The following is a 27,097-nucleotide window of genomic DNA, read 5'->3' on the forward strand; positions in this document are numbered from 1 at the left end:
TACACCTGCACATAAATGTCCTAGAGATGAGAGCAGTGCTTTTAACGTTGCAAGCCCTCAACGACTTTCTTCCCTTAGGAACTATTGCAGTTCACACTGACAACATGTCCGTGGTGTGGTACATCAACAAGCAGGGTGGAACCAAGTCCTAGCCCTTGTGTCGAGAGGCTCTCAGACTTTGGCAATGGGCGATCTCCTCTCATCGGTTTCTGGTAGCAAAGCATATCCCTGGGAAAACCAACATAGTAGCGGACAGATTGAGCAGAGCTATACTCATGCCTCACGAGTGGTCTCTCAAGCAATCATAGTGGAAGAGATTTTTCAGAAGTGGGGCCGCCCATGCTGCGATCTTTTTGCTGCTACTCTAAACAGCAAATGCCCAGACTTCTTTTCTCTCTTCCCACTTCCGGGCCATCCCCCCAGAGACGCTCTTTCCCAAGATTGTCCCCAGGGACTTCTTTATGCTTTTCCCCCCTTTCCATTGATTCCACAGGTACTCCAGAAAGCGTCCGTTTTGAGAGCCAAATTGATTCTCATTGCCCCATACTGGCCTCAACAAATTTGGTTCCCGTTCCTTCATCGCCATCTCTTGGTGCAGCCTTGGCATCTGGACCCAGTGCCAGATCTTCTGACCCACAAGTCGGGTCAACTGCACCGGTCCGTTCCTTCCCTCAACCTCACAGCTTGGTTGCTCCACTTCCTTCCTTAGCCAGGCTTCCTATGATCTCTAACCCCGTTAGAGACATCATAGTAGCTTCTCTTAAGTCCTCTACCAGGAGGATTTACTCTGGTAAGTGGAAACACTTCTCCCTCTGGGCGAAAGATAAGAACATAGATCCCTTTACTGCCCCGGTTCAGTCCGTCTTGGATTTTCTAGCGGAAATTTTTCACTCAGGTTCTTCCTCTTCCACAGTCAAAGTTCAGTTGGCAGCAATCTCCAACTTTCATGTCGGGTTTGCAGACCACAACATTATGTCCCACAAGCTTTGTAAAGCTTTTCTTAAAGGGGTGTTCCTTCTAAAGCCCCCTGTTAGGGATCCTCCACCACAGTGGGACCTAAATTTAGTGCTGGCATCCTTGATACTTCCCCCTTTCGAACCGGCTGCTTCATGTTCATTAAAGTTTCTTTCTTGGAAGACACTCTTTCTTGTCGCCATTACCTCGGCTAGAAGAGTGTCGGAACTTCATGCCCTATCTTCTCGTCCCCCTTATTTCGTCTTCCACAAGGATAGGGTATCCTTGGAGAACCAATCCATCCTTTTTGCCCAAGGTTGCTTCTAAGACAAATTTAAACCAATCCATTGATCTTCCTGTATTTTTTCCAAATTATTCTAACAGGGCGGAACAAAAATTGCATTACCTTGATGTTCACCGCCAACTTAGATATTACTTGGACAGAACTAAGCAATTTAGGAAATCTGATCAACTCTTCCTTTCCTATGCTGAAAATAAAAAAGGTCTCCCTGTTTCTAAAGTGACCTTATCCAGATGGCTATCTTCCACCATTTCTGACATTTATCAAGTTAGGGGCAAACAACTCAGCTCAAAACCTAAAGCACATTCCACAAGAGGCCTAGCCACTTCTACAGCTTTTCAGGCTAGGCTGCCCTTAGATACGATTTGTGCAGCAGCCACTTGGGCCACTCCTCATACCTTTGTTTCTCATTACAAATTGGATTTGGCCTCCAGGGATAGGGCAAGCTTTGGTTCCACTGTTCTCAAGAGTCTGTTCCATTGAGCCACCCAGGATAGAGGTGCTAGGGACGCGGTCCCATCCAGCAAGAATGAAGGCGAGATTGACAACTTAACATTTAGAAGTTATGTACCTACCATAACGTTCCATGTTAGTTGTCTTCTCTCGCCTTCTTTCTTGCTTCCCTCCCTCCTGTCCCCCTAGCCTGGACAGACCTTGATCTCCCCTTTTCTCTGGAAGATTCTTCTTCCTTGGACACCAGTTAGTTCTTGTCCTTCATTACCTGGTTTCCATTACAGCCTTTTTAGGTTAGTGTTTCTCTTTCCTTAGTGGAAAGTTTTTATAGGCAGTTTTTCCTCTAGATACCAAACAAGATCTGGGTAATTACCGCCTTGCATCATGGGATATGGGGCTTCCTCGAGCTGGTAAAAGTGACTCTCGAGCTTAGCAAGTGCCGAGTCGGAGCCGAGGATCGGCTCCAAAACCATCCAGCAAGAAAGAAGGCGAGAGAAGACAACTAACATGCAACGTTATAGTAGGTACATAACTTCTAATTTTCTTCTGGTGAAGCCATTCTTTTGTTGATTTAGATGTATGCTTGTATTCATTGTCATGTTGAAAGGTGAAATTCTCTTCATCTTCTGCTTTCTAGCAGACGCGTGAAGGTTTTGGGCCATAAGTGACTGGTATTTGGAGCTGTTCATAATTCCCTCCACCTTGACTAAAGCCCCAGTTCCAACTGAAGAAAAGCTACACCAAACCATGATACTGCCACCACCATGCTTCACCATGTATATGGTGTTCTTTTGGTGATACGAAGTGTTGTTTTTGCGCCAGACATATCTTTTGGAAATGTGGCCAAAGTGTTCAGCCTTGGTCTCATCAGACGACAACACATTTTCCCACATGCTTTTGGGAGACTTGTATTGTTTCGCAAATTTTAGCTCGGTCTGGATGTTTCTGTGTAAGAAAAGGCTTCCGTCTTGCAACCTTACCCCATAGTCCAGACGTATGGTGAATACAGGAGATTGTCACATGTAGTACACAACCAGTACTTGACAGACATTCCTGCAGCTCCTTCAGTGTTGTTGTAGGTCTCTTGGCAGCCTCCCTCACCAGTTTTTATCTTGTCTTTTCATCAATTTTGAGGGTCATCCAGTTCTTTGCAATGTCACTGTTGTCCCATATTTTGTCCAATCTTTGTCTTCACTACGTTCCATGGTATATCCAATGCTGTGGAAATTTTGTTGTACCTTTCTCATGACTGATGCCGTTCAACAATGACATCTTTGATGCTTTGTAAGCTCTTTGTGAGACATGACTTTTGCTGTAGCAGGCAACTGAGTAAATGTCAGGAAAATCCTACTAGGTCATCTGAACTTTATTTGGGGTTAATCAGTCTCTCTCCAGTTAATGGCAGGTGTGTACCCAAGAAAACTGAATGCTGTAATTAAATCAAAAGGTGCTTCAACAAAGTATTAGTTTAACGGTGTGCACACTTGTGCAACCAGCTTACTGTAAAATTTTTATTTTTTTATATTTTTTCCCCTAATAGATTTTTTTTTGTTTTTCAGTTGAGCTACGCAGGTTATAGGTCGCATTAAAAGTGGGAAAAGTTTTGAAATTATTTATTGTTGTCTTTTTTTATTTTTTTATCACAAAAACCTGGCATGTTGACATGGGTGTGTACAATTTATATCCACATTGTGTGTGTTTGTGTGTGTATGTATATGTGTGTGTGTGCATGTATGTATGTATGTATATATGTATATATATATATATATATATATATATATATATATATATATAAATGTGTGTGTGGTGTGTCATTGTCATTTATTACGATGCAACAAGTTTTAGTCAGCATCAGGTCATAATAATCTAGTCAAACATGTAGTTTGACACTAGCTTTAATGATTTCAATTCTACTTTACTGAGTTGCACTTTGTGATCTGTGCAGTAATAATACTTTGTGCTTTTCTTCTCTGTTCCATCTGTTTGCATTTTTAAGTTAGTTCTGGGACACTGTGTGTGTGTATATATATATATATATATATATATATATATATATATACATGCATACACACATACACATACACACACACACACACACACAGGTCTAGGACATTTCATTGAATGCACAATTCACTGAAACTCAAATGATTGAACACAAATCACAATTCACTGAAAGTTACATATGGCCTTTTCCCCACTGTAATGCGACCCTGGAGTTAGTATGTATAGTAAGGAGGGGGTGGGGAGCACCCCCCCACACACACACATGGGGGGGGGGTGCCTAGCCCACTACATATTTTAAGTATATATTATGCTCGGAAGAGTAATATATTGGAATTGCAATTATCAAAGTATGCAGTTTAAAATATGTGGGTGGTTATACCCTCCACACCCCCCTTACTATATATACTAACTCCAGGGTCACACTACAGTGGGGAAAAGGCCATATATACCTTTCAGTGAATTCAATGAGCTTTCAGTGAACTGTGCTTTCAGTGAAATGTCCTAGACCCATATATATATATATATATATATATATATATATATATATATATATGTATATATATATATATATATGTATATATATATATATATATATATATATATATATATATATATATATATATATATATGTTGTGTGTGTGCATTTGCAGATGTTGCTAGTGCAAGTGGTATTGCATTGTAATTTGTTTGAATTTAGATTTGCTGGTGTTAAAATTTTGCTTTTTATGCATGCTATCAAAAATACAGGATCCAGACCAAATGTTTTATGGTCTGATACTAATTTCTTAATGTTTGTAATACTGAGCAACTGTTTGACCATATTCATTTTTTTCTTTTCCTTAGACTGTAGCACTTTGGGATCTGAGAAACCTTAAACTGAAGCTGCATTCATTTGAGTCTCACAAGGATGAAATATTCCAGGTAATCATACTGACTTGTATGGATTTGATCAAGATGTCATCAGTAGATGAGTGTATATGTAATGACTATAAATATTGCTTTGGGTTATATACTTTAAATGTGGAGAGATTGTTGCTATACTCCAGTGCCAAGTGGATTTTCTTGCCTTGGAAAATGTGCAGAAACTGATCTGCTGGTCTCATTTGAAATAATGTGAAATTTGAAAATTGTGAAAAGTTTGCTGTTTTTTGGCATCTGAAAGTGGGTAAAGATACTGAATCAAGGGATTCTAAGTAAAACTGACGGGTCTGAACAGAAAATTACATTTGCTGGTAATTAGAAATAGTGGTGATTAACCTATCTGCAGCTACACTCTACTAGAAACGCCAAACAAGGAAAATAAGTAAACCAATAATCCACAAAAAGGGCGAAACAGTAAGTGCACCAAACAGCAAAAAGTCCACAGCACGTTACTGAAAATATAACCATTCTCGCCGCCCTCACCAACTGCCCTTTAACTACTGCCCTCTTTTGTGGGTCATCTGGATTTTTATTTCGGTTTTGTCAAGACACTGTACCACCGATAATGTAGTTTATTTACAGGAAAGGGTTCATTTTAATACATGTATAGTCATTTCTTGATTTTTTAACTCAATTCATTTTCAAATTGTTCCAAAATTTTTTAATTCACGTTTAAAATGAATTCTGCATTTACCTGTTGGACAGGTTTTAAATGTATTATAGAGTAGTAGAGTAAAACTACACTGTGTAACGGTATCAACTTGAGTAACAAGTTAAAAAGGTCCTCTACCTTTAAAGCTCTTAATGATTTTACCAATGTAATTAACTTTACCATTAGCAAAGGCTGTTTGTATCAAGTGATGTCATACTATTTAAATCAGTTGTAGAATCACTCATTTGTTTCTGAAGAAGATTGCCTAAGAAGGCATTCGAAAAGCGCTTTAATAAATATATTTTTTCACAAGTTGGGACTGTTGCTTAAGCAGTGGTTATATTTTCAGTAACGTGCTGTGGACTTTTTGCTGTTTGGTGCACTTACTGTTTCGCCCTTTTTGTGGATTAACACTCTACTAGAAGTCGGTGTTCATTTCTTGCTACCACCAGAAGAAAAACAATTTCACTAATCCCAAAATGGTTCTTTAAAATCAGATGCTAATCTCTGGTAATCTACAGTCTTGTGTCAGAAGTTGCATGGTCTTTAGGCTTCTCTCAGATGTGCTGAATGTAACATTCAGCAAGTCAGCACAAGAGAGCTAGGTTGCATAGCTGTCCGCAAATAGACCAGTAATAGAAGTGACCTGCACATTGCCCATTTAGAGACTGAAGAATGCGCTGCTCTCGCCAGGAGTAAAACAGTAATGCTAATCTAAGATGGCTTCTAAGAATCAGCTTTTAGGTTTTCCAGGTATTAGTAGTTTCTCGGAATGTTGAAAACAATGTCCCTCTGCTCCTTCTGTCCACATGGGCAAAGCAGAACCACTCATCCTAAACTGTTTCCTGAGAAGTGGGTTATAGGCTACCCGTGAATATGTATAATAAGTTCCCATGTTCATCCCTCTTTGGGTAGGCAGTTACTTCACAAGTCTTAGCTGTTGGATCTCATGTAAGATGGGCAAGTATCTCTTAGCAGGAGTGGGAGAGTGCCTTGTCTTTTCCTTTCCCTGGAAGGTGCTCACTGGTGATAGTGGTAGATGATTGTGGGTGCAGGGTGAGAATGCACAACGTAGTATGTGATGTGTGTTGCACCATCTTGGACCCGTCTTTCCCCACATGTGGCAAATTCTGGGTACAGATGCCAAATGATGATTGGTTAAGGTGGACTTACATTCTTACCATGTCAGCTGAAGTGTGTTGGGTAGTGTGTGTGTCCTTATCTATACGTGTCTATATATAACATTTATTTATACATTTTTGTTTATCCCTGATTTCAAGGAAGTGAGCTTGCTTTGTGGTTGGGGGTAAATTGGCAACTAGATGCTCCACCTATCTAGTGTGGCTTTTGACATCACACTTAAATGTGTAGGAGCTTCAGTTAATTAGTAAGATTGAAGTTAAGGAGGAATAATCTGTGTAGTCAACCTGCTGTTGAGGATCTCTAATAGATGGTCAACCAGTATCAGTAAAAATGCGTCTGTTTTGTTTATGGGGGAAAAGATTTAGAATGTGAAACTGAATGTGGAGGTTGCAGAATTAATTTTTGTACTTGGTTGATATCCATCCTTAGATCACTGTTACAGTATTCCAGTTCCAAACTGTTGGGCTATCTTGCTAAATAACTTGGCCGGCCAGCCACGTACCAAAGCCAAAACCTTGCATAGCGCCATACACCTGGCATATGATCTAAGCCTGTAATCGTAATGGTGCATAACCAGACATGAGTGTGAAAACCTCTGACTGTTTTGCTGCCGATCTGTATGCAAGTCTCATAACCTGTCTGTTGTATGGATCTATTTTAAATGGTTGAACGACCACAAGATCAAATTGCATATTGTTGAGACAACATTGTCAAAGAATGTAAATTTCTAATGCCAACTTCAAATTCCACTTCATTAAATTGCCATAGTTGGCCAACATCTAAGAGAATTATGCTTTGGTCAGTAAAATGTGAAAACAGTGATTCACAACATATGTGAAACAAAGTAGATGTTATGTTATTTTCAGTGTTAGCAAGCGTTAGTAACTGAATATTTAACAATTTATACATAAAGTACTACGTGTGAAATTGAGTCAACTATGAAGTGCAGTACTTTCTAACAGCTATTGCTCTTCTATTTATGCTTCACTATACCTTGTGCTTTTTGCACCATGTGTAATTATTTCATCCTAAGTTACTGTGTAGTAGGACTGCAGCACAGTACATTATTGGTGTAATATGTTTTTTGTGGGTCTGTATCAAGAGATCCAACAGAAACAGATTGTTGAAACTCATAGTCGAGACCATATGATCAAGTTGAACCATTTTGGCTAAGATTTCGTTACAGTAGGGATCAGGAAGTTTGCCCTTTCCCCACTGTAGTACAATCTCTGAGTTGGCATATATAATTAGCAGTAATATGTTGGTGTTTGAGTTTTAATTTTTTTGACTCACTGAATTGTCTATCATATGATCTTGACTTTATGGGTTTCGACAACATGTCCATTAGATCCTTTGACATATAATCACATTTTTGGTTTATTTTCTACAGTGATTCTTTCATGTCACAGTCAAGGGGAATGTCATGTGAAGGGTATTGTAATACTCTTATTTGAAGTTTGTTTGTTATGGGGATTTTTGATGCAATAGTTTTGTTTCACCGGGTTGCAATGACGTTTGAGCTGTTGACCAGCCATGGCAATTTGAAGTAGGATTCAAAGAAGTTGGCATTCATTGTTTACGTTTTTTGACAGTGTTGTCTCAGTGATATGCAGTTCAGTCTTGTGGGTTGTTCTGTCATTTAAAATAGATCCCTGTTCTACATGCTGGCATTGGTTGGTATCTTTGACCTTCACTGATTTAGGCAAGTGTACATTGAGAACGTTCCTTTCTTTTTGAACGTTTTGGTGTGTTCAGTTTTGTTAGATGTCAGCTAGGAGGGGTAAGTGATATTGTGGTAGGCAGATTCCCTATATTAATTTCATCTCCCAGTGCCTGTTTTCTGTCTAGGTGTAGAGCATGACTATAAGAATTGTAGCATCTGCCAGACTTTCATACCTAAAACGTTGCAGATGCACCTCTCATTCCTTAACACTTACCTGCAGACCCAGTACCTTAAGCACCTCATCCAAGCTAAAATGGCAGATCCTTCTACTTGTGATGTCCTGCCTTTCCCGAAATATTAGTTCAAGAGGTCTAGGCCTGTTACTTTGACTGCCCAGTCTGACCTGGTACATTCAGTTTCTCAGGCTTCCACTACCTTGAGCCTGTTTGAGGCCAGTATTGCATCTAATTGCATGTCTGAAACTGATCTTGCCGAAGTTGGTGAGGAGGAGGAGGAACCCAGCCTAATCATTTCAGAAAGACCCAAGGATATTCTGCAAATATTAAAATACCTAGGTTATAAACTGAGGTACTTCAGCAGTGTGGTCTACCACGTCTTGCTAAATCAGATGCAACTCCAAAGAAGAAAAAAAAAAAATCAAAAATGCTTCCCGTCCTCAGATGTTTTTTTTTTTTTCAAAGGCATGTTTAAGGTAATCTTGGCTTTCAAAAACAACCATCTTTTGTCTCTTCTGTTCTTACTCCTCACAAAAGACATCGGGAGTCGTCCTTGGAGGATGCTGAAGCAGAGTCTGATTCATATGAACGTTCTTTGGCCTGCTTTTCCCAGATTCACTCCTCAGTCCAAGTGGCCTCTGAAGACTCCTTATCCACTGATCATCCTGTAGAGGAAACTTCCATGGGGAAACCTTTTTTTTATCGTGAAGCATTTTGAGTTAGAATCCACATACCTTTTTTCCACATCTGAAATGTATTACAATTTGATAGATGTAATCATCTCTGCGTCTGCACAAGTCCTTTCTGTCTCGGAGACCTTTCTGGATGCCTTTGCCTATTCTTTCACTGCTCCTAACACTCTGCCCCCAGCACATAAAAGGCCTGATTTTCATGAATTGACTGAAAATGTCAAATCTCTGTATAAAAACCCTTGGGCAGATTCCTCTGCTTTTTCTCTTTCAACAGACAAGCCCTCCAAACTGTTAACTGTTGCTAATGCCTTCTCAATGGGTGAAGATAGCAAGACAGTGGACAGATTTGGGGAGAAAAGGTATGTACCTCTTCCACTTAGGTGCTAAGTGCTCTGAATTACCAGAATCAAATGGCCAAATATTTATGGTCTGTTTTGGGTAACTTCTGTGCAAGTGACAAACACTAAGCAGCAGGCCATGTCTGTGGTGGCTTAGGCTTCACAGATGGCTAGACATAGCTTTCACTGCATTATAGCTGCACATGATGCTTGCTCCAGCCGCTGCTACTGAATCTGTTATCAGAAGTTATGTATGACTTTGCTGTCTGTGTTCTTACCCACGGACATCAAAGCCATGCTACCAGATTCTCCTCTAAATAGGGATCTTTTATTTGGCCCTGAAGCAGCCAACTTGTTTAAAACCTTTCTAGAGCAAGGTAAAATCAAGAAGGTTGCAGACAACTTTTCCTCAGTTCTGCTGCCAGACATCAGGGAAACTACCCAGCAAAACTCACCTCCTTCTCTCGCAGGGAGTCTAGACCCCCACACAAGGGCAAGAAAATGCCTAGAAAGAGATTTTAGGATAAATCAGTCACTGATTCTAAGTTTGGGAGGCTTCTGTACCAGACAGATCAGCCTGATTTACCACCTCCTGTCCTCCTTGGCCCAGCCCTTCCCGTTAAAATAATAACCATCTTTTGTAAACTGCTAGCTGAACTACAGATTGGTTCTCTCCATTAATTCAACAGTGTTGCAAGATGGCTTGGAAAGAAGTTCCTTCTTTCAAGGGCATTCCTCCTCAACCTGCCATACGGCTAAAGCTCCTCCTACCATCTATCATTCAAGCCCTGCTTGGCCAAGATGCAATAAAAACCTGTTCCACAACAACACATGGAAAGAGTGGTTTATTCCAGACTGTTTCCAATACCAAGAAAGGGAACGGAGACCTAATCTGGATTTTACTCTCCTCAACACCTTTCTCAAATTTCCAGTGTTCAAAATTGGCTCTTGAGACTCTTCACACTTGAGGAAATTTCCAATATTTTCAGCTTGCTAATTACACTTTCAGCTGTCTGCTTTACCCTTTGGACTATCTACAGACTCCAGGGTATCCACAGCATGTCTGAGTTTTTGCAGGACTCTGGGAATTCAAATATTCCTTTAGCTAGATGACTTGTTAATACAGACACCTTCTCAGCAGACATGTCCGCTACACCTCAAGTTCACTACTTCCTTCTTCAGAGACTGGGGTTTGGGAAACTTCAAGTCCATTCTGAATCCTAGCCAAAACTTGACATTCATGGGCTTCAGACTGAACACTCAACTCATGCAGGCATTCAATAGACAAGCTACAAACTCATTCACTCCGGAGCAGCTCTTTTGAGAGTGCACCTTTAACCCCTAGTGGGCGTGGCTTAAGCCTTTAAAAACTAAGTTATCACCTTAGAGTTCTAGAAAACTCTCATTGAAAGATGTCAAATATCAATAGAGTTGTTTGCCATCACATATGGCTCAAGACAAAATATCCTGGTACCTTGTAAGTAACATGGTTTTGGAATTAACGCAAATATGAACAATCCATATTTGACGCCTAGAGGAGCAGTAGGGGTTAACTGCAGAAGACGCCTGGAGGAGCACTCGGCTGTAATGACTACTTTCAGTCTCTGTTGCCACTTCAGACTTGCACTACAGGGGAAGTTCTCAGGGCCCTGTGATTCATGGCAACAACCATCCCCATGGTGCCCTTTATCAGACTTCAAATCTGAAATCTGTTCTGTCTCAACATTCTCTTCCTCAGGACACCCAAATCCCACTTCATCTGAAGTAGTTTACTTCATTTGGTCTTCAACCTGTGGGATACCGGATCCATATCTGATCCGAGCCGACAAATTCACTAGCATCTGCTCCGAGCTCCTCCCCTTACCCATAATACAACTCCACTACCTTCCAACCCCCAGATCTTGTTTGCCGCGCCTTGCTGAAACATCGTAATCTCCTGAGCTCCTAGTAGTGAGTGGGTTTTCTGTTTTTAAGCAGCTTTTTTCTCTGAATTTTTTCAGTACAAGTGTTTAGTGTAGGTTCCCTCTCCTCCCCTCGCTGTTGCGTCATGTAATACAACCTTTTTTTGTAGTTTAGAGTTAGTGTGCTTTGCTTCCCCTCCCCCCCTCAGTGTGTTTTGCGTGACTTGAGTGTGTGGTGAGTGGTCTGAGTGGGAAAACTGGTAATTTTTTCTCTCCTTTTTCCCTTCTCTAGTTTGGCTGGATAGAAGCATGGCTGATGAGCCTTTGTTCAAAAGGTGTACTGAATGTGGCCATAAATTGTCTCCTGCAGATGGCCACACTCTGATTAATTTGCTTGGGCATTGCCCTTCTGAATACTGATTGCTCTATATGTACGGGTTTTAACCCACACGCTATCAAGGACTGGAAGGCTAAGTTGGCCCTGAAAGGCTCGTCCTCAGCTTCTTTCACAGTGGCTGCTGTGGCCACCTCTCCTTCCTCTCTTGCCCTTGCTTCTCCTCCTTCCCAGACTGGGACTCAACCTCCCGTTTCAAAGCCTGTTGAAGTGGAGGAGAAAAGGGGCAGAGAGAAGGGGAGAGAGGCAAAATCTCACAAACCAGAAAAACGTAAGAGGTCTTTGGACCTTCCTTCTCACACCAGAAGTCAGCCTAGGATCCATGACCCCCCTCGGCTCCGATCTCCAAGATTTTCCCCAGTGCCGGAGGAGACACGTTCTCCATCTAGGCCTCTGTTCCTTAACCCGCCAGGTCAGAGTCCTTGGCCTCATCGAGATCCACGCTTATCGGAAGTTGACATGGATAAAATGATGAGGTTTATTTGTACTCTGATCCAGATGGGGGTCTTGCCAGCCCCCTCTCCCTCTGGAGGGGGGAGCTTGCTTCCTTTTATCACACTGATTTCTCCTTCTCTGATCCGGCCACCGGGTTCGGAGTACTCAAATCCGAGGATGGCCTTTGTCAGGGGGTTGGCACTGACGGTACCTGCTTCCTTGATGCTGACAGCTGCCTGGAGTGTCTCAGCTCTGACCAGTTCATTTCAGAGTGGCTCTCTGAGCTGGAACTTGGGAGTCGGATTCGAGGGAGCGGAACTTTTTTCTTCGGCTCCAGCATTGGGCAAAGATGTTCGTGTTTCACTGTTGCAGTCATTACAATTGGGTCACCCTGCTGGCAGGCTACCCGCAGTCTGCCGGAGTTCTGATGTTTAGGTCCGGCGTCTGTTGCTGTCACCTCCTCCCTGACGTCAGTGTGCCAGGGGTATAAAAGGTACAGCCGACACCATTTTCTTCAGTCTTTCTTGCCACGCGGTGCCCGAAGCAAAAGCAGTTTGCAAGTGCCGGTCAGCCGACTCCTGAGATTTTCAAATTCGAATTTCAGATCCGAAGTCTTCATTAAAGCTAAGTACCCTGTTGGGGAAACTTTTGTCTTGCTCCAGACCGATGTCAGAAAAAGTTAATAATTGTATTTCTTGTGGGAAGCAAATACCTCATCAGGATTTTCATTCTTACTGTATTCCTTGCCAAGGCCCTGACCACGACGTTGCTAGTTGTCTGTTTTGTGCTAGATTTAACCAACGCACTATTAAGTGTCTGTACGATTTTGCATTTCATTACTTTGGCAGAAGATTCAATTATATAATGCCGTTGGAACAGCCGACTACCGGAGTTTATAAAAAACGCAAAGGAAAGGACAAGCATCCGAGGTCCAAAACCGACAACGAGGCTTCTGTTAGGCCTGTCGCCGGTTCTCAGTGAGACGCTTTCGCAGCCCCTGAAGCCCGCTACCTCAGAGCCACAGGCCGCTTTTGACTCTCACGTGGAGCCGACTAGGCCGCTGGAAACGCAAGGTATTGGACACTCAGAAACTTTTCCCTCAGATGGGTTCGGAGCCGCTGAGCAGGCATCGGCTTCTGAGGGTGTTTTCAGACCTGCACAGTTGCATGTAAAACCAACTTCAGCTTCAAAGGCAAAGACTAAAGCAGCTCTAAAGACAAAGAAACAAGTACAGCATTTGCCTGGACAGGCCTCCATGCCTAAAAAACAGATGCTTAAAATGGCTGAAGATCTAATTACTTTGATCAGGGGTTTCCATCCCCCTCCTGATAAGAGGCCTAGGCAAGAGATAAAATATGAATCTTCAGATCAGGTTTCCATTTCCTCCGATTCCTCTTCTGAACAGGAATATTCCCTTCCTCCTTATGAGGATTGTGATGCTGAAGAATCTATCCCTTCAGCCTCTCCTCCTGAGGATTATTCTTTTGGGGTGACCCTGCATACTATGAGGGAGCATTTCCACTGGGAGAGCCAAGATTACTCAGAATCCAAGAAAAGGCTCAGAGACTTCCTTTTATTACCTCAGCACAGGCCCCTTGCTATTCCTCCTGTTTTAGACATTGTAGATGTATTTTCAGAGTCCGGTCTGTCTCCTGACTCTTAGCTCCTGTTAAGCCAGACAGATACTACAGGGTTCCTGTTTCACATAAATGTCTTTACAAAAACCCTGCTGCTGACCCAGAAACTATTTCTCAGGGTCCCAAAGGAGTCAAGGCTTCCACTGCAAAAAGCCGTATTCCCTCTGATAGGGATTCAAGGGCCCTGGACAGATGGGGTAAAAAGATTTATACTTCTGCTACCTTGGCTGTAAAAGCTTTAAATTGTCCATTTCATATGCTTAAATATCAACAATATCTTATGTCACTGCTTAAACAGAAAATGTTGGCAAATTCAGAATGTGCAGAAAAAGAAATGCAGGATTTATTGCATGCTGCTGATCAAGTGGGAAAGCATACTTTGCAATGTGGTTTTGATTCTCTAGAGGCCTCCTGCAGGGCCGCAGTTACAGGTTCTGTCATTAGGAGGCATGCTTGGTTAAAAGAACAGAATCTGCCTGATCATGTTAAAGCAAAACTATTAGATGCTCCATTACAACATGATACCTTGTTTGGTGTTAAAGCAGAAGTGGTGTTGAAGAAAGGACAAAGCTAAATCTATGCAAACAGTGAAGGATTTCTTACAGGTACAGCCTCCCAGATTTAGCAGGAACTGGCCTACAAAGAATTGGTCCTTTCCAGTGTCAAACAGGACACAGAGGCAGATACAGACAGATCACAGCCCCAAGGCTCATACAGGCCTAAACAATGGGGTGCTTCTACCTCCAAAAGTGGAGAGGAAAAATCACAGCTATACAGGAAACAGTCTCAATGACTTCCACCTGCCAGCATCAAGCACTTATCTTCTGGCAGCTCCTTTGGGGGGAAAACTAGCACTTTTTTCACAAAATTGGCACATGATCACCCAGGACAAATGGGTCTTAAATATCGTATCTCAAGGCTACAGGTTCCACTTTCACACCTTGCCAAGGACAAACGGTATGCCAGACCTGCCACGCAATCAATGGGCAGAGGCACAAAAAACAAGTTTAATCTCTCATGGACATGAGAGCCATTCAGCCAGTACCACAGCAAGAGCAGGGACAAGGATTTTACTCAAGGCTATTCTTGGTACCCAGAAAGGACAAAGCCTGGAGACCAATACTGGACCTGTCTATCCTAAACACATACCTGGATATTTCAAAATTCAAAATGTTAAAACTGCAGCAGCTTCTGCCCATGCTGGGCAAGAAAGCTTGGCTTGTGACTTTAGACCTAAAAGAGGCATACCTGCATGTCCCAATCAGACAGTCATGCAGAAGATACCTCAGATTTATAGCTGGCTCAATGCACTACCAATTCTCTGCACTGCCCTTTGTCTTATCTACTGCGCCCAGGGTTTTCACAAAATGCCTGGCACCATTAATTGCATTTTGCAGACAAAGAGGAATACAAATATATCCTTACTTGGACAACTGCCTTATTCAAGCAGAGAACAAGGACAACCTACTACAGCATCTGGCGTTTGTAAAAAGATTACTAACAGGTCTAGGATACACAGTAAACGAAAAGAAATCAAAACTAGTGCCCTCTCAAGAGATAATATCCCTGGGTGCAAGCTTTACAACTGCCCAGATGGCTTATCTCACGCCAGACAAACACAGACAACTGACTACTTATTTCAAAATTTTGGCAACAAAGACCCAGTTATCTGCAAGAAAAATTCTGCAGGCTTTGGGCTTCATGGCATCCTGCATACTACTAATTCCATATGCAAGACTGCATATGAGGAAACTTCAATGGTATCTAAAAAGTGTTTGGACTCAACATTGCCACAGCCTGGAAACAATAATTACCCTCATTCCCTGTCTGCAACAGGAGTTTCAATGGTGGGCAAAAGCCTGTCAACTCAAAGACGGGACAGCCATTCACCTTACCCACAGCTAGGCTTGCCACCCCTCCGTTTTTTTTCCGGACTATCAGGAAATCAAACTGATTCTCCGGTAGTCCGGAAAACACTGTACAAACTCCGGTATTCTGTTTCAAAAAGGAAACAGACTATCGGAGTTTGTAAATCGGCTGATTTACTATGCTTTTTTTTACAGAAAAGCATAGTAAATCAGCCAAAAGCAGGCGGCAGGAACGAAAAAAGAGGGCGTTCCCATTGAGTGATGCTTCCGTGACATCACAAAATAGGAGGTATGTTGGTGGGAGTGGGGGTGGGCGGGGTTACTGGTGACACGAGGGGCATGGCTTTGCTCTGGTTTTAGCCGTGAAGGAAGGTGGCAACAGCCATGCAGACCTTGACAACAGATGCATCAGATTATGCATGGGGGGCCCATATGGCAGGAAGATGTATTCAGGGCACATGTTCCGCAAGTCAAATGCATCTACATATCAATCAAAAAGAGATGCTAGCTGTTCAGAATGCCCTGACAGCCTTCAAGGATATACTTCATCCAGGACAACTACTGATAAAGACGGACAGTACTACAGTCATGTGGTACATAAACAAGCAGCGGGGCATGCATTACTACCCCCTCTGCAGACTAGCCATGAACATGTGGAACACAACACTGACTTACCAAGTACATCTGTAAGCACAATTCCTGCCAGGAAGGATAAATACTCTGGCAGACGAACTAAGCAGAAACCTAATGGATCCCCATGAGTGGAAATTGGATCCACAAGTCTTCAGCATGATAACAATGAACTGGGGGTGCCCGGACATAGACCTATTTGCCTCCCGTCACAACTGCCAACTACAGAGATTCTGCACAAGGACTTATCACAAGCAAGCATGGAAAGTGGATGCTCTATCTTTCAGCTGGAAAAACCTAACAGTATATGCCTTTCCTCCCCAAGGTACTCCTCATGGTCAGACAAGAGAAGCCAAAAATGATACTGATTGCCCCAGACTCGGCCCGCCAGCACTGTTACCCAATCCTAAAGAGCTTGTCTCAAAGCCCAGCTTGGGCATTACCTCAAATTCCTCACTTATTGACCCAACAAGACAGTATGATACTGCACAGCCAACTCAAGACCTTAATCCTGGCAGCATGGCGAATAATGTAGCCATTCAAGACACACCTCTCTCTCTAAAGCAGTGATGGATGTTATTTTGGAGGCCCGGAGGCCTAGCACCAGAGAATCTTATGCAGAAAAATGGAAGAGATTATGTGCTTGGAACCAGGCACAAGGTATTGACACGACTGATCCAAATATTCCTCAGATTTTGCAATACTTAACTGAGATGCTGGATAAAGGCCTTTCCTTTTCATCAATTAAAATTCATGCCTCTGCCATTTCAGCTCAGTACAATACAGAACCACCTATTTTTTCTCATCCCATTACTAAGGCAGTACCTCAGAGGGGCCAAAAACATAAGACCTCCAAGGAGAGCACCAATATCTGCATGGGACCTGAACTATGTCTTGGAAAAACTCACACTGCCTCTGTTTGAGCCAGCCTGTGCAGCGGATATAAAATTTTTATCCTGGAAAACAGCTCTGCTCCTAGCAATTACCTCCGCTAGACGAGTCTCGGAGTTGCAGGCACTCATGGCTGTGGAGCCTTTTATCATTTTCCATCCTGACAGGGTTTCTCTAAGGACAAACCCCACATTTATGCCTAAGGTAGTGTCCAGTGTGGCCCTTAACCAAACAATTCATTTGCCTACTTTTTATCCAAACCCACAGAATAAGGGTGAGAGACTTCTGCATTCTTTGGACTTTCACAGGCAGCTACGCTTCTACTTGGACAGAACCAAAGCTTTCAGAAAGATGGAACAACTTCTAGTGGCATATGCTGCAGGATGACAAGGAAAGCCCATCTCAAAACAGACTATTTCAAAGTGGATAGGCCACTGCATTCATTTCTGCTATTCACAGCATGGCAAATCAGTGCCTATGGGCATTAGGCCACATTCAGCCAGAGCAGCAGCCACTTCAGCAGCCTTCCTCAGAGGAGTACCAACCAAAGACATCCTAAAGACTACAACTTGGTGTTCAGTGCATACTTTTACAAAGCACTATCACTTACCTCTCTACTCTAAATCCAGGGCAGGCTTTGCCACTGCAGTTCTTCAGGGCCTGATAGCCTCTCCTAATCCTATTTAGCACCAGCCTCCCAACCTTGGCTTTGGGATTCAACCCAATTGTAATGACTGCAACAGTGAAACACGAACATAGTACAGTTGTGTACATGGAAGAACAGCTCGACTCAAATAAACTTGGCGCCAAACCAAAGAAAGTACTAGGGGATAACAGCAGCGGTTTTATACAATTACCGATGCAGTATCGCATCAGCCAGCCAGCAAGATCCAACAGCCGAGGGAGATGCAAGAGGAAGTTCTCCGGAGAAGCTGTGGAGGTAAGGAGAAGGAGCAGGAACTGAACGTGCTTGTTTTTAACCTCTCGAGTCACACGCTCAACTTCAGTGAAGTGACTCAGGTCTTTCCTTTATTCCTGCACAAGCTAGCAACCTTGCTGAAATATTGACTGACTTGCGTCTCTTTGCTCGAAACTTATCATTGAAAATACTGTTTGATAAGACAGGAGAGGTCTATAGAGAGAGACGATTTGTACGCAAAAGTTATTTTTCGCCAGTTCTACCCCATAAAGTGGACTGTTTTGTGTCAGTTTGTGAACAAGAGTTTTATCAATATTTTTCTAATGTTGCTTCGAGGGGAACATACTATAATTTGAATATTGATGAATGGCGCACTCTCCATGATTTGTCTTGTAATGCAGATATAACAATACAGTCAGCCGATAAAGGGGGGGGAGGGGTAGTGGTTCTAGACACACTTATGTATGATGGAATGATGTTGGACATGCTGAAGGATGATGACACAAAGAATTATATCACGACGTGGTTGACAGTATTATAAGAAATGTTCATGACTCATTATATGACCTTTTAATGTGCAGACAAATTAATAGCGAGTTCTATGATTATCTTTTGATTGAGTTTCCTAAGATACCATTAATCAAGGGACTCCCTAAAATACACAAGGGCACCATCTCTCCACCTCTACGACCGATAGTGTCAGGAGCTGGATGGGTTGGGTTACTGAACACATCTCACATTATTTGGAATCAGTTCTAGGGCCTCTAGCCAGGAGTGTTCCTACAATTTTGAAAGACACCTATCAGTTATTGGATGACTTAGATAGTTTAGTGAATAACAATAATTTGTCTTCCTCTGTCATTTTGGTTTCTCTTGATATCAAGAGTTTATTCACCACTATTCCTAATGATTATGGGATAGAGGCTATAAGAGAGAGCCTACTTACTCTAGGTGCCTTTGATAGTAATCTGCACTGTTCTTGATATAGTCTTGAATAATAATGTGTTTATGTACCACAATGATATTTATGCACAAACATGGGGTGTAGCCATGGGCACCCCATGTGCAAATTCCTATGCAAATCTTATGTACCATTGGGAACGTACACATTTGTTCGATAGTATCTTTTTTCAGCATGTCTTACTTTATAGACGTTTTGTTGATGATGTTCTGATTGTATGGGAAGGAAGCCAGGACATGTTATATGATATGATCAGTTATTTAGAATCTACTACTGATTTTTTAAGGTTCACTATAGAAATGTCTCAACATCAGCTACACTTTCTTGACATGACATAACTATTTCTAAAGACTCAGGAGGTTCCCTTTCTACTAGTTTGTATAGGAAACCTTGTTGGAGGAATGCCATACTACATTTTAATAGCATGAATCCACGTTCTGTGTTTCCGAACATTGTAAAGGGCCAGTTGAAAAGAATCGGTGGATTATGTAGGCATTCCCATGACAGAAAATTACAGTTAAATCACATGGAAGAATTGTTTTGTGACAGAGGTTATACAACCTCTTTACTGCGCAGCCTGGGCTGCCCAGTTTCGGCTAGTATCGCCAGCCATGTGATACGCCTTGACCCTCCAGAACAACTTGATAATAGACTCAGTTTTGTTACTCAATGTAGATCTAACAAGGTATTTTTTACTACGAGATATACTAGTGATATTAACTTTATTACTGACATCATAAGAAAGAATCGGGGCATATTACTTACAGATAATAAGTGCTCTCAACTATTGGGAATGACACCTTGCTTCAGATACAGGAATAGCAAAAATCTGAAGAGATTATTATGTATTGATAAGACTAACTCTTTAATCAATAGTATAGACAGGCACATATTAAAATATGGTACCTTTGCATGCAACAAATGTAACATGTGTAAATACATAAATGGTGAAGGTTGTTTTAATCACCCCAGTTTTAGCTATACCTTCAAACCGCGCTTCTATGCTACATGTGATAGTATTAATCTTATATATTTGGCCACTTGCACAGCATGTACAGCATTTTATGTAGGTATGACGTCTCGTAGGTTGACAGAATGTATAATCATATATATGACATCAGGAAGATGAACCCATGCAATGCTTTGGCTAAGCATGTAGCCATATATTCTGATCACAGCTTTACTTTTAGGGTCCTACAAACTATAGGTATAAACAAAAGAGGAGGTGATGTAATGAATTACTTAGAGACCATTGAATTGAGATGGATTTTGAGGTTGAAAGCCCACCTCGAGCCAGGCCTGAATAAGTCTGTTAGTATCAAGCCTGTTTTAATGGCACGTAAATATTGATCAGTGCAGCCCTATGGTTTTTAACAGATTTACGCTTCTAATTTCATTAGATTATAGTGTTATTTCATTCTGCTTTCTTTATCATGTATTTGCTAGCGTTTTTATATAGTATAAGCATGATTTGATTGTTATACCAATATATATATTTATCTTTTTTATTTTTATTTTTATATTAGAGCTTAGGTTGTATTGTGCTGTTTTAGTCTTAGTATATTGAATTTTTACCTTGCCTCATAGGTGTAATTGAAACTTTTTCAATTATTGTCTCTTTTGTTCAATTATACTGATCTTGATTGTCAATTATGTTAATTGATAGCATTTGGAGATATGTATAAAAGTGCTTCAGTGAAATGTTTTAGTTAAACCTGATGAAGCGTGCTTTTGGATGCACGTGAAAGCGCTTGTTATTTTTTATTCTTGTAATAAATAGTCTGCTTCTGCATCATGGTGGTTTCTACCTGTTTTATCTCTCATCACAGTTGTGTACCTACCATAAATGTAGATGTTCGAGTGTATTCACTGTTTTGCAGTCCAGGTTACCCTCCCACCATCCCCTTTTTTACCTTGCTGGGACTTATCTGTACTTCTCTATTCTATACAACCTATGTGGTGTATTTGCTTGTAGATGAAGGAAAAGTTGATTTTTGTATATGCATGCTTATTGGCATAATTTAGCCTACCACTTTAGGGGCACCTGACATCTGGGGCAAGAAAAACTGAAGAAAATGGCGTCGGCTGCATCTTTTATACCCCTGGCGCACTGATGTCAGGGAGGAAGCGATAGCAACCGACGCCGGACCTAGACTTTGGAATTCGGGCCGACTGCGGGTAGCCTGCCAGCAGGATGACCCAATTGTAATGACTGCAACAGTGAATACACTCGAACATCTACATTTATGGTAGGTACACAGCTGTACTTTCCCTCCCTTGGAGCTCTGTCCACTTCAGGCCCGGCTCCAATTCTCACTTCTGATCCAGGAAGACCAGCTTCCTTATTGGTTCCCCAGGAAGTTCGTTCTCCCTCTGTGTTTGACATGGTAGAAAGGGTTCTCTCCGCTGGATCGAGACCCTTGACTATCCCCTCTGATTCTACCTGACCCCTCGGCTCTATCTTCGAATCCCATCATTTTACAAGAGGGACAGTCCGTGCTCGAGGAGCCCCCAGAGGAACAAGTGGCTTGTGAGTTCCCCCCGGAGAGCCCCACCGGAGATGTGCCTCCCAAGCATACGTGTAAGAGGAGGCACTTGGACTCCCCTGAGTCCCTCACCGAGGACACGTATTTGGATGATAGGGAAGGATGTCCTTCAAGAATGCAACTGCAGTCCTGACATATGGGTTGTCCTGCCTCAGGCAGCCCTTTGGTCGGCCGAATTCCAAAGTCTGGGTCCGGCGTCGGCTGATGTCGCCTCCTCCCCGACGTCAGAGCGGCTGGGGTATAAAGGCATCCGCCAACGCCATCTTCAGTCTTTCTTGCCGCGCGGTGCCCGAAGCAGAAGCAATTCGCAAGTGCCGGTCGGTCAGCTCCTGTGTTTTCAGTTACCGAAGTCATCTAAAAGCTAAGTACCCCGTTGGGGAACATTTTTCTTGCCTCAGCCGATGTCAGAAAAAATTGAAAAAGTTAATAATTGTTTGTCTTGTGGTAAACAAATACCTCATAAGGACTTCCATTCTTACTGCCTTCCCTGCCTGGGCCCAGACCATGACGTCTCGGCCTGTGCTTGCTTTAATAAGCGCACACTCAAGCGCCGGGCAGATTTTGCCGAAGACTTTTTTGGCGAAACTTATGCTTATATCATGCCGTCGGAACAACCGACAGCACATATTACCAAAAAACGTAAGGACCGGGACCGACATCCTCGGCCCGCGTCATCCACCGATGCCACGCCTAAGCCCTCAGCGAGTGCATCGGTCTCTTTGGAAGCGGTAATTCAACCGCTCCAGGCCGACGACACCGCTTTAACGCGTACTTCGGTCCCGGAGGTTTCCCCGGTGCCGGTTGTTTTTCCTCCGGAAACCGAAGCTCTAGATTTACCTGACACCATCCCAGTGGATAAAGTCACCCCTGCACGTGGGGCAGCTAGGCCTCCGGTCTCCATGTCCATCTAAGGCTGCCAGCCAGGCTAAGGCCCATCCTAAATCTTTTTCCCAGGGCCCCTCTTCTGATAAACACATAAGCATCTCTTTAAGGCCCACTCTGTGGATCTAGAAACTATTTCACAGGGGCCCAAAGGAGTGGCTACTTCCTCGGCCAAAAACCCTCTGCCCGCGGACAGGGAAGCTAGGTCCCTGGAGAGATGGGGCAAAAAAGTTTATACCTCTTCCACCCTTACCATGAGGTCACTTAACTGTCTTTTTCATATGTTTCAGTACCAGGATTACTTAATGGATGATTTGCAGAAAGTTAGCCTCTCCTGAGCCTGTAGATAGAAAGGCACTGCAGGATTTGGTTCATAACACTCAGCAGGTTAGCAATCATTTTCTTCAGTGTGGTTCTGATGCATTGGAAGCTTCATGTAGGGCAGCTATGACAGGGGCCGTTATACGTAGACATGCTTGGTTGAAAGAACAGCCACTGCCAGACCATGTTAAAGTAAAGCTCCTGGATGCACCTCTGGAAAAACAGAAGCTTTTTGGTGTTAATGCACAGAATGTGTTGAAGTCTATTGAGGAAAAGGCTAAATCAGTACAGACAGTCAAGGATTTTCCTCCAGGTTCAGCCACCCAGATTCAGCAGGAATTGGCCTTCAAAGAATTGGTCCTTTCCAGACACTGACAAGTTTCAAAGGGGAAAAACAGACGTGCTCGAGGTAGAGGGCAATACCGAGGCTCCTACAGGGGCCGCCAATGGCAACCACCAAATCAGAGAAGTGGCGCAGGGAGTTCAGCTGCACCACAGGGACATTCACAATGACTTGACTTTCACACCGCCGACCAAGGCTCAGAGAAGCACCTCTAGGCTGAAAATTATCCTTATTCTCAAAGAACTGGCACATTTTAACCGAGGACAAATGGATTCTGGACATAGTAGACAAAGGTTACAGGTTCCACTTCCATACCTTTCCAACGAGACAAGGCATGCCAAACCTGCCACAAAATCAAAGGGCAGAGGCACTCATACAAGTTTCGAAGCTGTTACAAATAAAAGCAATAGAAAAGGTTCCTCCTCAGGAACAAGGCCAGGGATTCTATGACCGACGTCATATCCTCAGTCTTTTTTGCCGCATGGTCCGATGCAGAAGCAGCGTTGCAAGTGCCGTTCGGCGTTCTGAAATTTTTCGAGTTCGGAGTTTCAGACCGAATCAAAGTTGGCTAAGTACCCCGTTGGGGAATATTTTGTTTTTTTCTTGCCTCAGTGTTTTACCGGATGTCAGAAAAAGTGAATAACTGTATTTCTTGTGGGAAACAGATACCGCATAGGGATTATCATTCTTTGTGTATTCCTTGTTTGGGGCCTGAGCACGACGTTGTGGGGTGTCGCTTTTGTGCTAGGTTCAATAAGCACACTATTAAGCGAAGGTTAGATTGTGCTAGGCTGGTCTTCGGGAAACGGTGCAATTATAATATGCCGTCGGATTCTCCGGCGCCCGCTTCTTCGAAGAAGCGCAAAGACAAAGCAGTTAAACCCAGGCAAGAAGAGTCGTCCATTCCGGTCGTCTGTTCTTTAGAGGCGTCAGTGGAACCGGTGGTTCCGACGGAGGCTTCTCTGGAGTCCCAGGGGGAGACTTTGATATTGCAGGATGTGGCCTCTCAGGAGGCAGGTCAGGCTGAAGGGGCTTCCCAAGTTACTGTACTCCCCTCCCTTCCTAGGGTGGTTAGGCCCTCTCCTTCTGTTTCCAAGGCTTCTCCCAGAGGCAGGCCAGGTTTAGCTTCTGTTGGTGTCACTCCTAGTGCAGCAGGGTCTGTGCCCAAGAAGCACATGCTTAAAATGGCAGAAGATTTGATTACTCTGATTAGAGGTTCTTTGCCCCCTCCTGATAAGAGGCCTAGAGTGGAGCCAGAGTTGGGGAGTTTTGAGCAGGCTTCGGATGTTTCTGAGTCTTCGGCTGAAGACTTGCAGGAGTACTCTCCTTATTCTGATTCTGATGCAGATGATTCGACTCCTTCTGCTTCTCCTCCAGAGGATTTTTCTTTTTCAGAGACTCTTCATTCCATGAGGGAACATTTTAAGTGGGAAGGTCAGGACTTCTCTGATTCCAGGAAAAGGCTTAGGGAGTTTTTGCTTTTGCCTCAGCATAGGCCCTTGGCTATACCTCCTGTTCTGGATGTTGTGGAAGATGTGTTTGCAGAGGCTTCACTTAATCCTGATTCTCTGCCTCCTGCTCCTGTTAAACCGGATAGGTATTACAGGGTGCCTGAGGCTCATAAGTATCTTTATAAGAGTCCTAGGGCGGACCCAGAAACTGTTAGTCAGGGACCTAAGGGTGTCAAGGCCTCTGTTGTAAAAAATCCGGTTCCTCCAGATAAAGAGGCCAGAGCTTTGGATAGATGGGGAAAGAAAGTCTATACATCTTCTACCCTAGCTATGAGGGCTTTGAATTGCCAGTTTCATATGTTGAAATATCAAAACTATCTTCTTTCTCAATTGAAGTCGAAGGTGGATGCTCTGGCGGAAGGCATTGAGTGTAAGGAGTTACAGGATTTGGTGCATGTTTCAGAGCAGGTGGGTAAGCATTCTTTACAATGTGGTTTTGATGCTGTACAGGCCTCGTCTAGGGTGGCTGCCACTGGTTCAGTTCTTCGCAGGCACGCATGGCTGAGGGATCAGAATTTATCTGACCATGTTAAGACAAGGATTTTGGATGCTCCCTTACAGTCTGATGTGTTGTTTGGTTCACCTGTGGAGTCCGTCTTGAAGAAAATGGAAGACAAGGCTAAGTCCATGCAGGCTGTTAAAGATTTTTTGCAAGTACAGCCTCCAAAGTTTAGTAGGAATTGGCCTGCTAAGGGGTGGACGTATCCTTCTTATGATTCTCAGTCTAGGGGTAGATCTAGACGTGGTAGGGGCAGAGCTCAGAGTTCTTTCAGACCTAGAACAGGGAGTTCACCTGCACAATCTTCGGGTGAGGGCAGGGGCCAGTCCTTTCGTAAACAGGCCCAATGACCTACCTTTTCAGCTGCCAGATCCTTCTTGCCTGGCAGCTCCTTTGGGAGGAAGGTTGGCACTCTTCAAGGAAAATTGGAATTTGATTACCCAAGACAAATGGGTATTGGATATCATACACCAAGGTTACAAGTTTTATTTCCATACCTTGCCTCCTTTCAAAGGCATGCCGGACGTTCCTCCTCAGCAAAGACTAGAGGCTCACAAACAAATTTCTCTGCTACGTCAAATAGGGGCCATACAACCGGTCCCTCTGCCAGAAGTGGGCCTAGGATTTTATTCTCGCCTGTTCCTAGTACCAAAGAAAGGGAGCACGTGGAGACCAATCTTGGATTTATCTATCCTCAACACATATCTGGACATTCCCAAGTTCAAAATGTTGACGTTACAACAGCTTTTACCTCTGCTAGGCAAAGATCACTGGATGGTGACTCTGGATCTCAAGGAGGCTTACCTTCATGTTCCTATCAGGCTCAGTTGCAGAAAGTATCTGCGCTGGCTGGGACTTCTCATTATCAGTTCTCTGCATTGCCCTTTGGCTTATCTACTGCGCCCAGAGTGTTCACTAAGGTTCTGGCTCCAGTGATAGCTTTTTTCAGGCTAAGAGGAATACAGATCTATCCTTATTTGGACGATTGCCTGATTCTGGCCCAAGGAAAGGGCGAACTTCTTCATCATTTACAGTATGTGATAGCAGTGCTAAGATGCCTGGGGTATTCTGTGAACGAAATAAAGTCCAGTCTAGTACCCTCTCAGGACATGTGCTTTCTGGGTGTGAGACTGAATACAGCTTCCCAGATGGCCTTTTTGACCCCGGACAAACAACAGAATCTTTCTCTTTACTTCCATCAATTGTCTCATCAGTCCAGGCTGACTGCAAGGACAGTCCTTCAAGCCTTGGGGTTCATGGCATCTTGTATTCTGGTGCTTCCCAATGCCAAACTGCATATGAGGAAGCTACAATGGTATCTCAAAAATGTATGGACACAGCACTGCCAAGATATGGACACTGTCATTCAGATAATACCTTGCATTCAAAAGGAATTTTTGTGGTGGGCTCAGGAATGTCACCTAAACAAGGGACTCTCTGTGACCGGCCAGAGGCGAGTCAGATTCTAACGACAGATGCCTCAGACAAAGCTTGGGGAGCTCATCTAAATGGAAAGTGGGTACAAGACACGTGGCCTGCCAGACTTCAACATCTACATATCAACTTGAAGGAGATGTTAGCAGTCCAATTTGCATTAATAGCTTTCAAGGATTTACTTCTTCCAGGGCAGGTGTTGATTCTAACAGACAACACAACTGTCATGTGGTACATCAACAAGCAAGGGGGAACGCATTCTTATCCTCTATGCAGACAAGCAATGATTTTGTGGGAGACTGCTCTCAGTTTACAGCTAAATCTTCAGGCAAGGTTTCTGCCGGGAGCACAGAACTCCTTAGCAGATGTGTTGAGCAGACAAATTATGGGTCCCCACGAGTGGAAATTGGATCCTCATGTGTCTCAGAAACTGACAGTGTTATGGGGAACTCCAGACATAGATCTGTTCGCTTCTCCACTAAACTACCAGCTGCCAAAGTTTTGCACAAAAAGGTTTCATCCCACAGCTTGGAAAGTGGATGCTCTCTCATTCAATTGGAGCAATCTT

The 27,097-nt window shown here is 43.1% G+C and overlaps 1 protein-coding gene across 1 annotated transcript in view; it reads left to right on the forward strand.

Annotated features, from left to right (window-relative positions):
- RBBP4 (RB binding protein 4, chromatin remodeling factor) overlaps positions 1-27,097 on the forward strand; it is a 677,648-nt gene that overhangs the window by 417,036 nt on the left and 233,515 nt on the right. Inside the window, 1 exon segment of the mRNA XM_044059943.1 lies at positions 4,556-4,633. Within this exon segment, the coding sequence (XP_043915878.1) occupies positions 4,556-4,633 (78 nt within the window).

The sequence above is a fragment of the Protopterus annectens genome, chromosome 1.part2 (assembly GCF_019279795.1).
Source record: "Protopterus annectens isolate FY-2018-M chromosome 1.part2, PAN1.0, whole genome shotgun sequence".
NCBI lineage: Eukaryota > Metazoa > Chordata > Ceratodontiformes > Protopteridae > Protopterus > Protopterus annectens.